The 16,303-nt window shown below is 37.0% G+C and overlaps 1 protein-coding gene across 1 annotated transcript; it reads right to left on the bottom strand.

The window, feature by feature from the left end:
* Window positions 1-6,070: 6,070 nt before the first annotated feature.
* On the bottom strand, window positions 6,071-12,250 carry LOC112154031 (C1q-related factor). The gene is made up of 2 exons (XM_024284603.2): window positions 11,339-12,250; window positions 6,071-8,525 (listed from the first exon to the last, which is right to left on the bottom strand). Exons 1-2 carry the CDS (start codon window positions 11,969-11,971, stop codon window positions 8,346-8,348), a joined length of 813 nt encoding a protein of 270 aa, XP_024140371.1. The 5' UTR covers window positions 11,972-12,250; the 3' UTR covers window positions 6,071-8,345.
* Between the last annotated feature and the right edge of the window lie 4,053 nt (window positions 12,251-16,303).

Here is a 16,303-nt window from a genome sequence, read left to right on the forward strand (position 1 = left end):
CATGATACGATATGTATCCCGATATATCTAAAGACAGTACCAGAAAATTATTCAATATATTTTTAAATCATGACTTTGGAATTATCTGAATATTAATACATTTTTCAAAAAATTAATATTGTAAAATATTTGTTATTTAATTATCAGAGCAGTGAACGCTGCAATCACATTATAAACAAGTTGCTTTTACTCAAGCAAACTCATGGTGATTTTCTTTTGGTAGTATTTCATTTAAGTGACCATATAATTTCTATCAATTGCTTTGATTTCCATTGTTTATTTATGTGTGACCCCCAAATAATTAAATATTGCCTTGCCAGTATTTTAAATCAATACAAGTATCGCCAAATAAAGTATCGCAATATTTCACTATATCGATATTTTCTTACATCCCTACTAAAAACACACTGTACTTTAAAAACGTACTTTAAATTAGAAATACTACAAGTTTGCTTTGCATAATAATAAAATATTGCCTTGGTAGTATTTTAAATCAATGCAAGTATTGCCAAATAAAGTATCACGATATTTAACTGAATCGATATTTTGCCAAAAACACACTTAACTTTAAAAACACTACAAGTTTCATTTTAAATAATAATTACATTTTGTTGTGGCAGTATTTTAAATCGATTCAAGTATTTCAAAATAAAGTATCATGATATTTCACTGAATTGACATATTCTTACTAAAACACATTTTACATCACATTTCAGGATACTAAAGTGCTTCTTTTGAGTTGCATCTCTTTTATCTCTACAAATAATCCATTGCAAACATTTCAAGAGAACAAGCAAGCTAATCTAATGTGAGGAGTCAGTGGTCCACCCCAGTCTCCCTAACAACAGGCCACAAATCCAGGCCGACACCAACGTATGGGGGGAAAAAAACTGGCCCCACAAACTGCAACAACTGTGGCGTTCTTGAACTCTGGCGTCCAGTGTCACACCGAGGGAAGGAGCACTCGCAGCGCTTCCATAGCCTTATGTCAGGCTGCATCCATGAGAACGCGGTGAGGTGAAGAGACAAGCAAGACGCCAGCGGAGCGTCTCCAGCCACATGACTCAACCTGTCCTTGTGCGTTAGCCCGGCTCAGTCACGGCCATGAGGGAAGGAGGCCGTTGGTATTGAGTCACTGACATACTGGACAGTGCCCGGATCAGGCATGATGATGGAGACTAGAGGGAGGGGAGACGCCGTGCATGTTGTCATTTTCTCTCAAGGAGTGCAAGGACACGGGGGTTATGTGTGCATATCTGCTGCACGTCTGCTCTAATGCGCGATGATGATTCTGTGCATTTTGGTTCTTCATCTCCTCTTTGCCCTGTGAGGTTGCACCACGTGCAGCTTCATTGCTATCAGATGCTGTGTCTTCCATTGTGTATTTGTGAACCCAGAACATATTTCTGCAAAGCTTCAACAAGTTATTCTATTGACCAACATTTAGCTTTGTTGACGCACTTTTTCTCTTAAATTCTGACACGTTTTATAAGGAAATTGTCTAAACTCAGGTGAAGTTTTAAATCTGAAGTTGGTCAGTTTTTCACACTTAGAATATTTACCATTTAAATATTAATTCATAAACATAGTTATGGAGATTTATTTGTCAGGAAAAAAAAAATACAGAAAACCTACTCGTTGGAACAATCATTAAGTCTTTTGATGGCTAAATTAAATTGTTCTTTAAAGTAATTTTTTGGTCTCAAAAACTTTCCAATTTTTGAAATTCATAAATGTAAACTTGTTTTACTGTCTCCTGTTTTATTTTAATAATCTACACAGATGCTTCTGGTTTCATGAGTTCATTTATTTAAGCATAAGGGTTTTTATCAATGACTTTTCGTCCTAAAAATGAGACAATTTCCATTAAATATTTTAATATTTTTGTCCAAACATTTAAATTAAATCCACTTTTGTTAATTTTTTATGTTGTATTTTCTTTTATGCTATATTTGAGTCATTTAACAAGCCACTTTACTACAATAAGAAGTAACATGTTCATTAAAAAACTGTAAAAAAAATAATAAAACATATGTTTAATTGAAAAAATAGATTTCTTTGTTAACAGAAAAGTAGCTGCAGTTCATAAAATGTTTACTATTTTCACGAAATCAAAATCATAAGAGGTGTTTATGTTGAGTTTTGATCCATCCGTTCTGTGGTAAAACAGGGGAAATCCCTGAAGATCTGCGATTATCTGTGACACACAACATTTTAAACATTTTTATGCTTCATGTCATCAAACTCTGAGGCTTTCAATGTTATTTTAATATTGATTTAGAAAGAGCAAATTTAAGTTTTGCTCTTTTCTAATTAATATTCCACAGGGTTATTGTTAATTAATTGACAAAATTGAAAGCTAAAGTGAAGCAAAAACATATAAACAGTATTTTTGTTATGCTGCCTGTGAGGTGTTTAGGGCAAAATGATGGCTTTGAGTGTAAAAAGAGTTCGTCGGGTTTTTGATGTGCGCTTTGATGGGCCTGTGTCTTTAGCCTGAGGGAGACGTTCAAACAGTTTGTGGCCAAGGTGAGATGAAGACCTAAAGATGCAGCATGAGATGTGAATAACTTTCAGGACAGAGGTGTGTGTTTGTGTGTGTGTGTTTTCCATTTTTCTGGCCAGATTCTATGACTAACTGCAGGGCTTTCTTGTCAGCTGCAAACATGCTGCCGAGCTTCATCAGGATCCTGTGAAATATGACTGAGTGAAGGGATGGTAGAAAATACCAGCTGGTTGTGAGACGGGGTGAATTTCCCAAGAACTCTCAGATAACGTTTTAAAAATCAAAGATTATAACCAGAGTTTTGCATTAATTAAGTCCCATATAATTATACTACTACTTATGTTGGGGGTGTCAAACTCAATCGCACAAGGGGCCAAAATCCAAAACACACCTTAGTTCACTTGGCTGAACAGGATAAACATTTATTGAACACTCTAAAACTAAATTTTTAAAACTTTGAAACAGTAACTTTTTAATATAATTATGAACTAGATATGTATATTACCTGCGATAATGCTAGTATAAGCTGAATTTGGTTGCTGAAGATAACTGAAGATGCTGAAATTGGTAGATAAAAACGCTGAAGCTGATAGCTAAAACGCTGAAGCTGATAGCCAGCTAAAATATTAGCTAAATGGCAAATTAACCCAAAAAAACTAAAGACAAACAAGCAAAAAAAATGTATGTTAGCCAAAACAGCTTGCATGTAGCTGAAAAGATAGCTAAACTTCAAAATATATAAAAAAAACAGAAAAAAATGCTTAATTAGCCAAAGCAGCTAGCGTGTAAATATTAGCCTAACTCCAAAACAGCTTAAAAAACTAAAAAAGAAAACCCTAAATTAGTCAAAACATCTAGCAAGAAGCTGAAATATTAGTTGAACTCTAAAATAGCATAAAAAAGAAAAAAAAAGAAAAAGCCTAAATTAGCCAAAACAGCTAGCATGTAGCTGAAATATTAGCTAAACTCCAAAACAGCCTAAAAGTATCTTAGTAAAAAATCTGCTTTAGATAAAATTTGTTTAAATAGTCCCAAGAGCAAGCAGAACGACAATTTTAAAACATTAAAACCGTTTTAACATAATTATGAGTAATAAAAATGCAAAAAAAATATTTCAAAATAAATCAACCTAAACCTTAAATAACTTTCAATATTTTACTCACCGTAAAAATATATTTTGTAAAATTATACAAGTTAGAAATAGGAGCAAGGTAACATCGGGACTTTAATAACAATGAAATAAAATGGTCTGGAGGGTCGGAAATAATTACCCAGAAGGCCGGATCCGGCCCCGGGGCCTTGACTTTCACAAATATGACTTATGTGCTTTACTATTCGGCAGGAAAAAATGACATTTTACATTTTGATATTAGCTTCTATGTTTTAATCTTTGTGTTATTTTATTTTTTACTGATAAATTACAGATTTTCTAACACATTTGTAAAAACTTACTGACTAACTTTTTAAATCTGCTTTCATTGTTATTATTTATGATGCAAATACATTATTATTTTTCTGTCACGCTTGCAACCTTTTTCTTTTGTTTGTTTTAGTTCCGAGGTGCAAAAAAAAAATCCATCTGTCTTTCCGATCTTAGCATCTCCTCAGGAATGAGTTCATCCAACACACAGCGTTACATAACTCCTAACCTGCACCCACTCAAGATTGGCCAGGTTGTCTGACAGTCATAACCAGTTAGGATGGTTGCAAAGAGAGGAAACGTTCTCAGCACTGTTAGCTGAATTGTGCAGAGTGGTTTATTGAGCTTTCCACAAACAGATGGCATCAGTCTGCATAGAAAAAAAGTCATAAATTTGTTAACTATTATCATTGTATTGTCAGATTCCATTAAGGATGCAATGAGCCGCTATTATAGAGAAAGTTTTGGACAAAGAATTTTTTTAATTTAAGCACCAGATTGAGAAGTATCTTGGATGGATTGTTTTTCCAATAATTTAAGTGATTTTTTTCTAAATCAAGTGTTAAAATCAGATTATAAAAAGTTTATTATCATTTTAGAAGAAAGGTTGGTAGATGATCAAGCCTATATCTTCCTTGTCATTTTCAGTACAGCACTCTATGTTGTTTAATGTTATTCAATTTTCCTGATTTCTCTTTTGCCTTGTTTTGTTCACACCTGCTTTAAATTGTTAATGGCCGCAGCTGTTTCTGCTTTAGCTAATTGCTCCCTCTGTGTGTTTAAGTTCAGGGTTTCTTTGCCAGATTTTCTTGTTACTTTTTTGTTGTTGTTCTCAGTTCGGTTCTGTACAAATCCTGATTTAATTTCCTCCTTAAGTTTCTAATGTATCTTTCTATACAAAAAAAAGTCCACCTTGATCTGGTTTCTACGGTGGCCCTGAAGTGCAACTCATTTCAACAAATCACTTGATGCAAAAACATTTTAAAGATCACAATGGCAGTTAAAATAGAAAAATAAAAAATATAACAACAGCTTCACATTTTAAATAACAAAACCAAATCCAGAATCCAAAACATAAACAAAAAAGCAAAAAAAAAAAAAAACCCACATTATTTTAATATTTGTTATGTGGTTTGAACTTCAGGGCCACCGTAGGCTCCCTGTGTTTAGACAAATTGCATTTCTAACACTAAAGATAGCCTCACACGTTCAAGCAACCACTTCCAGTGAAAAGTCTATGTAATAAATAATAGCAGTTTGTCAAAACTTTACAACACAAGTCTTCATATGTCGAAATAGAGCTGTAAAATAAAAAAGCCTGAAGAAATGTTCACAAGATTTACACTGCTTTGACATTTTGCACCAAGCCTGTAGGTGGCAGACATGAGCTAGTAAACAGAAGAACAAGAAAAAGAAGAAGCCCCTCCCTGTTTATCCAGTGTGAACACCCTATGTCCAAATAATGCTAGCGGACTGGCGATGTTGACGTCATTGAACGGAAGTCACGTCCGAAATATTAGACACTATTTTTTCATGACCCTCCGTTTGGAGCAAGCACAGAGGGATAAACGAAGGGAAAGGGCTAAGGGAGAGGAAGAAGGGGAGTATTCGGATTGGGCCTAAAACACAGATGTGTGGGGGAGGGACATGAGTGTATCAAAATAAATGCAAAACTATTCATGAAGCTGACATAAAATCCACAAAACAAAGTAAAATACAACAAAAAGATAAAGTTGACCACTTCCTTCATTCTTTAGACTTTTTTCATGATTCCGAGATGGACAGTCCAGGGACATTTCATCATTTTGCTGTTGTTAGATGAGATACAAACAACTATTGCATTATGTTAACCAGGCGTCCCTCGTTCTTAGATAACGGGTAGAGAGTACGTTTGAAATGAACATAGCTGTGCTGTGGCACACTTAGATCAGGCCTTTTCACTTATCTTGTGAAACATGTCATTGTCTGCCAGAGGGATCAACACTCATCTTGATTCATGTCATTTGCTTCAGCTTGTTGGATAAATCCGCACGACTGAGGACCTTTTTTGTTTATGATGAGAAGTCAGACGACAGCTTCCACTCCGTCATAGTTAATAATTAAAACAAATTGTTGTTGAATTAAAACCTGCATTATTTCACCCGTTTTTTCTTTTTTTTGTTTTTTGTTTTTTTTTTTGGAGGGGGCAGGTGGCTGCCTCTCCGATGGGGAGGGACTGTGCCAGAGCATGAAGGGCAATTTAGCCTGACAGAGCATCTATCTGTGATTTTGGATCTCCCCCAGTGCGCTAAGTGGGGATGCTCAAGATAACAACAGCAAGGGGCTCATTAACGTCACTTTAGACATTTCAGCGAAGACACTCTCCTTTCTCGCAGAAGGAACACGCAGACACCCTGACCCAAGCGCTCGCACACACGGCCCCACGTACGTGCACGCTCGCTCTGCAGTGGCCTGATAAGCCTGACGCCTCAACAACTTGCCCCATGCAAATGTCAGACTGAAGCCATCTCAATTTCCTGACAGGGAGTGGGTGGGAGGACCTGAATCAACCTTATTTTCAGTCAAGGGTGCAAACGTTGAAAATCACCTAAATTATCTCTAACGTTGGGGTTAATTATAAAAGAAGAGAAGATAATTGTGCTAATGACGTTTAAGGTCAAAGGTTTAGGGAGTGTGAACAATCAAGATCCCTTGTATTTTTGGCACAGTAATAGTTAACCAAGTTTTATTTTTGCACGTTTTCAAGCTTTTGTGTTTCTGTTTCTCCCTGACAATATCATACAAAGTCCAGATGCTGCAGCCTCTCGGGCCGTGTCCATACGGTCTCAACAGAGAGAGTCGTTTCTTTGCGACCACACCGCCGGCGTTTGTCTTTGACATTGTGACATGAAGTCTCTAATGTGACGATCTGCTCATGCATGCTGCAAGGAGAAAAGCGCCTGCTCCAGTACTCAATGGCCCCATGGCTCGGATGACCTCTGCCTATGCGCAGAACCTCACTCTTAATTGTGTCTGGAGGAATTTCAATACAAGCTTAAGTTCAGAGCAGAATGTTTTGTGGCTTCGACTGCATAAAGAAGTTAAAGTGACATCGGGATATTGTAAAGCAGCTCATTGTGGCCGTTTAGTCTCCTCCTGTCACTTGTTTTGTTCATCTGATTTAAAGAATCTCACATTTTGATATCCTCCAAACTTTTGAACTTTTGACTTTGCGCTTCCAACTACATGTGAGAGACAGTTTGGGAGCCAGTGTCAGAGGTGAATCGCGTCGAAAGAATATCATAATGTCAAAGAAGCTTTTAAGAAAACCGGACAGTTTTAACAGTTTGTGCCCGCCAGCTGTTTTTCTTGTCGCTAACACTCGTGTCGCAGTCACAGCGGAGCATAATTTGCCCTGGTTTACTTTGCAGAGTGGATCTAAGCTTTGTCATGATATGGTCTAACACCCGTCCCCCACCGTATCCATGGCTGTTAGGGGGAAAAAACACATCCCTCCTTTGATTGTGCGTCCCAATCTTCCCCTGCTTCATTTGGCATTTAACACAGCTGTGATATCCCTAACATTGATTGCCTCTTGCGGCGTTGGCGGGCTTCTCTTGGTTGTAACATTTGGAGGGCTGAAATCTGGTTTCACAGGATAATGAAAGATCAGAACAGCCGATCAAGGAAACCAATGACGTGCAGCTTTTGGAGCTAATTTTTAATTAAAAACGATGAGTTAAATCAACAACAGTAACTCTCCCCAGGTCCACAGTTTTCTTTTTAAACCAATTTCTGCATCAACATTTATCATTTGTGAAGACATGGAACACTTTAACAGGTGTGCATGCATAATCAAATACATGATAAGATACCTATCGACAGGGTCCTCGGTGTACAGAGAAAATACAGTAAGTTGACGTTACTTTAACTGTATTAGACACAAAGATTTAATATCAAATATACAATTTTATACTCACACATGATGGGCTGAAAAGAGACCCTTTCATCACACATTTTTTGCCACTCAGACATCACAATTTCATTCAAGTTTCTCTTTCATGAATGTGCAACATCGTACATACACACAGCATAAAACAAGTCAACAGGAACCTGAAGATCACGTTTCACAAGTGGGGATTTAAAGATGTGGAGTGATGCTGAGTCCTCTGTCAGGTTTATCGCTGCACCCCAGCGTGACTGAACTGAGTGTTCTGGTGCCCATGTCGATCAAAGGCATGTCTGTTAGGCACGCAGTTTACAGTGTAATGAATGGACGAGGAGGCGGAAGTAACCGAAACCTGCAGATCCACAGCAACAAACATCTCCAAGGAGCAATCTAACTGTGGATCTGTGGCCGACATAAGTGCAAGAAGTGAAAATCAGAATCTATCGGTGGAGATATCTGTCACCTGCGAGCCCCTGTTTCCTCTCGGGGCTTCAGTCGGCATACAGGATGAACCCCGAGAAGGTGCTGTACTTGTTGCTGTTGCCGCCGTGAGCTTTTCCACCGTCCAGTTTTATGAAAACCTCATCGCCTGCATCTAAATGAAGGATGACACTGTTGCTGGCGTAGTCGTAGCTCTGGTCCTGGTCTTGGGCGATGGCGCTGGCCCTAACCTGAAACAATTCCACAAAGAGAAGAGGGAAAAAGACATTAAAAGTCAAGATTTGTTGTCTTATTATTTAAAAAAGCACAATATTAGGGGGGAAAAATATATCGATTAATTGAAATATCGCAATACTTTTTTTGTATCGATTTAAAATACTTTCAAGGCGATATTTAAATAATTATTTAAAAGTAGTTCAGTCTCACTTTTGTTTTCCACTTAAATATTTCCTAAAAGAAAAGCACCATGAGTTTGCTTGAGTAAAAGCAACTGTCTTGAAATATATTGGAATGCATATTGTATCATGACATATATATCGCGATACGTATTGTATCTTACCAATACACACTCCTACACAATTTTATAAGTAAATTCTCATTGAGAATCTTTACATCTGATTTTCTACACTAATGCATATCAGTTTATCTTTGCAAGACGTGTAGGCTGAACAGAGTTTGACTTTGAGAATGTGTCCCCTATGGTGAATATTTTGTTTTTACCTCATGACTCAACGGAAAGACTCAAGCTTGACTCAGTCTGCCTGTGAGGAAGTGCAGCACTGCATCCTATCCCTTTCCTTTCACATTCAACCCTGGCATCCACCTTTCCCTGGGTGAAGCCCCGAAAATGTCACGTTATCCTCGCTTATATGTGTCATTTTGTTGAGGCGGGATAATTACCGAGGGTGTTTGTTGTGGAGAAATCACACACAAATCCCTCCGCATGTGGAGTTATCCACCGGAGGACAGATCCTCCTTAAGCTTAAGCTAACATTTAGTGGTTTTGGCTGCCAGGTCAACTGTTACAGTCCAGCTTCACCACACCAAACATTAGGAATAATCTGCACTTCAACCAGATTCTGGAGACTAAATAAGAAGGCAAAATAAGGATTAATGAAGGACATGCTGAAAGAAGAAAAGATGAGTGTATGGTGACACATTTCTGTCACTTTAGAGATATGAAACTTGAGCTCTGCTTGACTTTAGCTACTCGTGTGCCACAAAGAAACCCTACATTTTTGAGTATTTGTGTCCACTGTGACATAACTATTAGATACATTTTTGCAGCTCTTGGCAATATTTAGAGGTCTGACACAAACCTTAGTGAACCACAGTGAAAGTTGTTACTTTCTCTAAGTCAGAAAACCCAACAAGAGCCGCACAGTCCCTCTTTACGATTTGAAAGAATAACATTTTAGGCAGTTAATTAACTGTTTTAATAATAACAATAAACAATAACTTAATTATAGCAGTGTCACATATGTCTATATGAATGACAATTTTAATCTATTTTATATTATACTGCAGCACTTTCAAGTTCCTTTCAAAATAAAATAATCCTGTGTCAAATAACTAACTAACCTTTTATTTTTGCAAAGATTTTGCATTTTTCTTTCAAACCAAATAGCCACAATGGAGGAATAAAAGAGCTGCATGTGGCTCCGGAGCTCCAGGTTGCAGACCCCTGCTCTACGTACCCTAGAGTTTATCCGTACGGTAAAAATCAAATGCAGCTCCTTTCAAATTCAAATCATGTGTTATGCAATTGCCAGATTTTAATCTATAGAAAGATTTGCAGCAAATTTTGTGTTTATAAACTCTTTTTACAATCAGAAACCTGAAAATAAACTTCAATAGAACTGAGTACTGTTGCAAAGACCCACTGGTTCTGTAGTGGTGTTTTGGAACTATTTCTTGGACTAAGTGTTGATGTCTATTTCCCTTTAAGCTGTATTTGTTTTTCATTAAAACTTTACATTTTAAAGGGAAATTTGATTTATTTTTTTCTTTTCTGCCCTTAAAACCTTGCACAATCATAATTTTAAATTTAAATTGTAATAATTGTCTTGTTTTGTGCTGCTGATCTCTTTTCCAGGTCATTTTTGCAGAAGAGATCTTGATCTCAATGGGTTTTTAACCTTCTTAAATAAAGGTTTATAAATAAAATGAATAATCCTGATGAAAGGCATGCATTTAAACTAAAAGAAAAAGAAAAAACCTTGTTAATTGAGTCTAAAATAAACAGATTTTCCTGGAAATGCTGGTGATATTTTTTCTTAGCATGTCTATTGTTTCTTTACAGCTCTAAAGGGTACTTTGCTCCTTAAGGATGCACCTTGGAATGTGATGCAATCAAACATGACAGCAAAATCTTTGAGTGTGCTACATCTTCTGCATCAAGTGTACATTCTTGAATAGCGTGGCTTCTCCTACACTCTGATTTGTATTTCCATGTCTGCTCTGTGTAAAGCCTGTTGATGAATATTTGAAGCAAAGTGTTAAAAGCTTCAGCATGTGAGGTGTTTTATCAGTGCCATCATCTGGGAGCCTTTGGGCCATTACAAATGATCCGTGAATATAGAAAACATCATGGATCAATATTTAAATGCCTTCTCCTGATGGGCAGCCTGATATGCACGCTGGCACATCATGATTTTATGAAGTTTGTTGTATTTCAAAGGGCAACAGCTTTGAACTAGCCAATACCCCGGGCTGTATTTTGGTGTGCAGAGCAGAGATAGTGCTGTGCTGCTTCCACATGCGTCAATGTGTACATCATTGGATGTCTAATATGCACGGATATACAGTGTGGCAGTGTGCCACAGTGAATTGTCATTACACCACACTGGGACAACAGACACAATCCCAGCAAAAATCCCCACACATACATAAATAATCCCTTTGGACAGCTTGTGAGGATGTATGCAATGTCCTCCAGGCAGTATGATAACCGTCCGCTGTGGAAGTCATTTTAATCTGCTTTCGCTTAAGTGAAAAACATAGATTCTTCTTGAGATAAATGTGTGCTAAAGGTGCCACCCACCTGACCGTTTTTGATCAGGTCCGCCCACATGCTGGTGCCGTCTCCTCCTCTCATCAGCACGTTGTAGATGAAGAAGTAGGTGCCGGGAATCTTACAGGTAAACTTGCCCGTTGTGCCCTCATAGTTACCACCTATGTTAGTCACCACATCGTCAAAATGTAGTATATCGTAACCTTCTTGAGGGTTTCGTAGTCCGGCATAGAATGCCACCCGCGGAGTGGTGTTGTAGGTGGTTGTGCTGACCGCCCCAAGAACTCCTGTTCGAACAATGTCCGCATTGTCACCTGGTGGTCCCCTTGGCCCAGGTGGACCTGGCTCTCCAGGGGGTCCTGGGGGTCCGGGCTTTCCGGGACGTCCCACTTTGCCTTGTGCACCGTGAGCGCTGTACGTAGGTAGTGGCGGCCCGACGCTGTGATCACTCAGGTCTTCCCCGTTGTCCACCAGAAAGCCGGTAGTTGCTGTGTCTGTGCCGGTGTGCACGCCTGAGCCCGCGGTGCCGGCGCTGGGGAAAGGGTCGCACACCATGCGGCAGGTGCCCAGCATTTCGTAGTGGCTGGCACTGTCATCCGTGCTGCCTGTGCCAACGGAGCTGACCAGCACAGGGATGAGGACCACCAGAACCAGGACCAGCATGACCCCAACAGCAGCTGCCACCAGGGTCTTCCGCCCGATGCTCAGCCTGGGAAGAGGCTGCGCTGCCAGCGTGGAACTCTCCGGGGTGGAAATGGTGACTGCGGGGGAGTGCGTCCACTTGGCAAAACGCAGATCCAACGATCTCTGATGGAAGAGATGGTGTCCAGGGAGAACTGATGTGAGTGACTGAGTGAGGGAGAGGAGACTAAAGTGATCAGAAGGAGAGAAACTGAGAATGAGGAGAGCCCAAGTAAAGATGTTGTGTGAGGGAGGGAGTAAGAAGGCATGAGAGGGAGGACAGAAGCAAAGCTAGGGGAGGAGAGAGTGAGCAACACTAACAAACCGTCTGAGTCAGGGCTGAGGAGGGCAATTTCCTGCTGGCAGATGTGTCAACCAGGAACAACATGAAAGAAAAGGGAAGAAAATAAAGCAAAGAAGAAGAACAGAAGCATGTCACGCCTGTTGGAAAGGAATAAGTATTTATTTAGATCAAAGCTTTACAAATGAAATTGGATCATGTTTTAAAGTGCATACATATTTTTTAAAAAAGTGGTTTTAGGTGAGTAGAGCTAATTAAGACAGCCAGAATATGTATAACAATTCCTCCTCTGTGCCTGTGAGCAGCAATATGTCACAATTTGTATTTTCTTTTAGACCCAAACCAATGAAAATCAATGTTTTTATCACGTTCTTGTTGCATTTTTCTCATTAAAGAAAATTAAACTGTCATTTCTGACTATGTCTTTATTGTTCATTCATTGTTCACCATTGCACGCCATTTTTGCTCCACCGCTAATGTTAGGTTGGGGGTGTTAGGAGCCGTAAGCGAATGGGAGAGCGTGTAAATGATGGGATCATGGGAAATAAGGGCTGGCTTACCCACAAGTCAGGGCAAATTACTAATTATCTGCTGCTGCTCTACAGAAACTATGTCTTGCAAAATAAAGAGTGAAACATTGGATCAATTAGCAAAAGTGCTTAAATTTGTTACGTTCAAAAATATTATTTTTTCAAATTACATTTAAGTTGAGTAAAAAAATCAACTTTAATTTAAAGAAAAATAATCATTTTAAATGTAACAAATTACAGAACTTTTGTTAATTCTTCTTTTTTTTTTAGTGTAGAAACAACCCAGGTTTTATTTTTCTTTTTTTTCATTTTGGCTAAAAATGTAATAATAATTAAAAGACTTAATTACTTAAAGACTACATAATTAAAATGCTTTTGTAATAGATCAAAAGATGTTCGGAGTGGGAAAAAATAAAGAAAAATTCCAATTCTGGGATGGTTGGAGATTTCAAAATGAGACGTTAGTTTCAGATTTTGTGAAAGTGTGTCACACAAATGACTATATAAAATGACAATATGCCTTTCAAACCTTATTTAGATATATATCAAACATGTTTGCTTTTTAGATTATTTTATATTTATTTTAAATACATAATCTGATAACTGGACAGTAGTTAGTTAGGCACCAAAATGTTAGACTCACTCTGACACAAATCCAAACTAAAATCTCTTCTTTTAGCTCGGCGTCTGACAGCTGAAAGTCTTTTTCCTGCATTTTAATCTTGTTTCAAGATGATTTTCATTTACAATTTAGGATTTTAGTGTCATAATTATAGGTTTTGCTTTACAGTTTTATCGTTTCTTTTATTTTTTTTCTGTGCTTTTATTTTATATTGTTTGTTGAAACATTTTGTACAAATTCTGCTGTTACAAATAAAGTCACTCTGCAAGTTTGTAATCTGAGACTATATTGTTGTTGAGCATTATTTAGCACAGTATCTCAGGAAGACTGACTTAGAGGAGTTAGTTGTATTAGAAGTTCTTTTTAAATTGTGTAATGTTACTTCTACTTTCCTTGTTTTTTTTAAGTTATTTAAATTGGACAAAAATAATTTGTCTCCCCATAATATTGCAGAAAACCTTAGAAACTAAATGTTAATAGTCAGTTGATATTCAACAAGAATAAAACTATTATTTAAATTAATGAAATGCAGCAACAAAAATTAGAACATGAATGTAGTTTTAAAATTGTTGCTGTTTTTAATATAATAACATTTTCAGCCACAGTGTTTAAGGTGATCATTGTCAAAATACAACAATTTCAGTAGCTTTGCATCTTCATGATTCCTTCGTTTTTACTTTTAAAACTACTTTTTTCTTTTAATTGTTTGAAGAATCAGAAATGTCTAAATCTAACGTTTAATAAACTGATATTTTGTTTATTGTTTCAATCAAAAAATCCTATCATAATGATGGTTCAAGGTTAAAAATGTAACAAAAACATCAATGTGAACACTGTTGTTTCGATTTAATTATATATATTTCAAAAATAAATATATAAATGATTTTGCGTTTTCTTTTCCAAGGTATTTCTGGCTCCATATTTGCATTCCTGCAATTATAGACCTTTGAGTGTCTGTCCAGCTCTCCTGGAGCAATTTTAGTATTCATTAGGAGTTTGTTGCCACCCACACGCAACATATCCAATATTCCCTGTTCTTTAAACCCACTTCAATCAGTCAACTCTTGAGGGAAATGCTGTAGCTGTCTCTTTAGCCGCTACATCCTCCAGCACCTCACTAGTTTAACTCTGCTTTGTTTGCTTGCCATTGGGCACTTGACACGTTGCTGTGGATAAAATTATATTTAGTGCAGCTCTGGGTCCCAGCAAGCCTGGATAATGAGGCGGGATTCACAAGGAAAGGTCCTGGACCTGGAACGCCTCAACAGGATGCTATAAATATAATGTGATGGTCAACAGAAATGAAGGTTTGCATTTTTATTCACTTTTTAAAGGGTTTTAATAAAGTTGCCATGCATTATGAGAAATATTTTGCTTTTCAGGCATCCTGATGATGCTTGTGTTACGAGGAACAATATCCTCAGCAATCACAAAACAAACAGACGACCCACAATTCAGTTCACCAGCTGCATGCACATGGTTACATGACTGCAAATGTTAGAATCAAAAAGTGAGTCAAGATTTTTGTACAAACTGACAGAGGCTTTGCGAGTCCTCCTTATATTTTTGATGCTGCTGTAGTTATAGGACATGACAATTGTACTGAGTCAGATACCACAGGCAGGGCTTTGTTGCTGCGACCCTCATGTTCCCGAATCAAGACACTAAACCAAATAGATGTGTGCTGTATGAGATAGATGACCAGACGAAAGAAGTCTTTAATATCCTCGGTTTTCCTAAAGTACATTTCACTTTAGGAAGAATGAAAAATGACATTTTGATGGCAAATACACAGTGAACAGAATGTAAAATAATAACGTGCAAAAATATGTTAAACATCATACACTAATTAGAAAATATGGGAATTTGAGTGATAGAACCTTTTACTTTAAGTATAGATATTTTTTCTTTTGTTAAATGTTTAATTTTGCAGCCTATTTTGCATGAAGGATAGCTAAAAAAAACATTTTACCCTTAAATTAGAAAATAGAAAGCTCTTAAATTAAAGTAGGCTAATCTTAAACTAATTTAAGAATTTATTTTTAATCTTATTTAATGGGCTTAAATGTTTGAAATAAATCAGATCAAGTTCTTAAAATGAAAAGCAAGAATATGATTGTGACCAAATTATTTGCATTGATTAGCCTTATTTTAGACATTTTTTAGGTTGGAATTACAATTTCCTCACATGGCAGACTTTAGTGCCCTCATGTGGTTCATCACAGAGAGCCGTATTATAGCTGTTTGATGCAAATCTTCTTATTATCTACTTTTCTTCTTAAAGATGCACATTTTTTTTTACCTTAATGAACTATCTATTTTGATTGACAGTTGATTCTTGAAGAAACTTTTAAGCACCAAAGATTATTCATCCATCCATCTTCCAAACCCACTGAATCCTTTTTGGTATCGTTGGGTTGCTGGAGCCTATCCCAGCCACTGTTGCGCAATGTCTTAGAATAAATGCACACCTTGGTAGAGTAGTATTATTTGAATTTATAGTAAATTGGGAAGTAAGTTAGTGATTACTTAGTTTTTAAAATAACAATTAGACATATCAACATATTTTTAATAGTTAACTTGCTTGCATATGAGATTTTTTTCTTGATCTAAAATGTAAATTTAGCTTAAAACAATGCATTTCATAGCACATCAAGACATCTGTATCTTTTTTTCCTTCTTTTCATTTTCTTTGTACTGCATTCAATTGGAGTTAACCTTATAATAATAATAATAATAATAATAATAATTTTGTATACTCTAACTTATGATACTAACTTCCTTTTTCCACTTTACTCAGACAGAAACCTCTTATAACGTTATACGCTATACTTTAGCATTAAGTTAATAGGAGTGTAATT

The sequence above is a fragment of the Oryzias melastigma genome, linkage group LG19 (genome assembly GCF_002922805.2).
Source record: "Oryzias melastigma strain HK-1 linkage group LG19, ASM292280v2, whole genome shotgun sequence".
NCBI classification, from domain to species: Eukaryota; Metazoa; Chordata; class Actinopteri; order Beloniformes; family Adrianichthyidae; genus Oryzias; species Oryzias melastigma.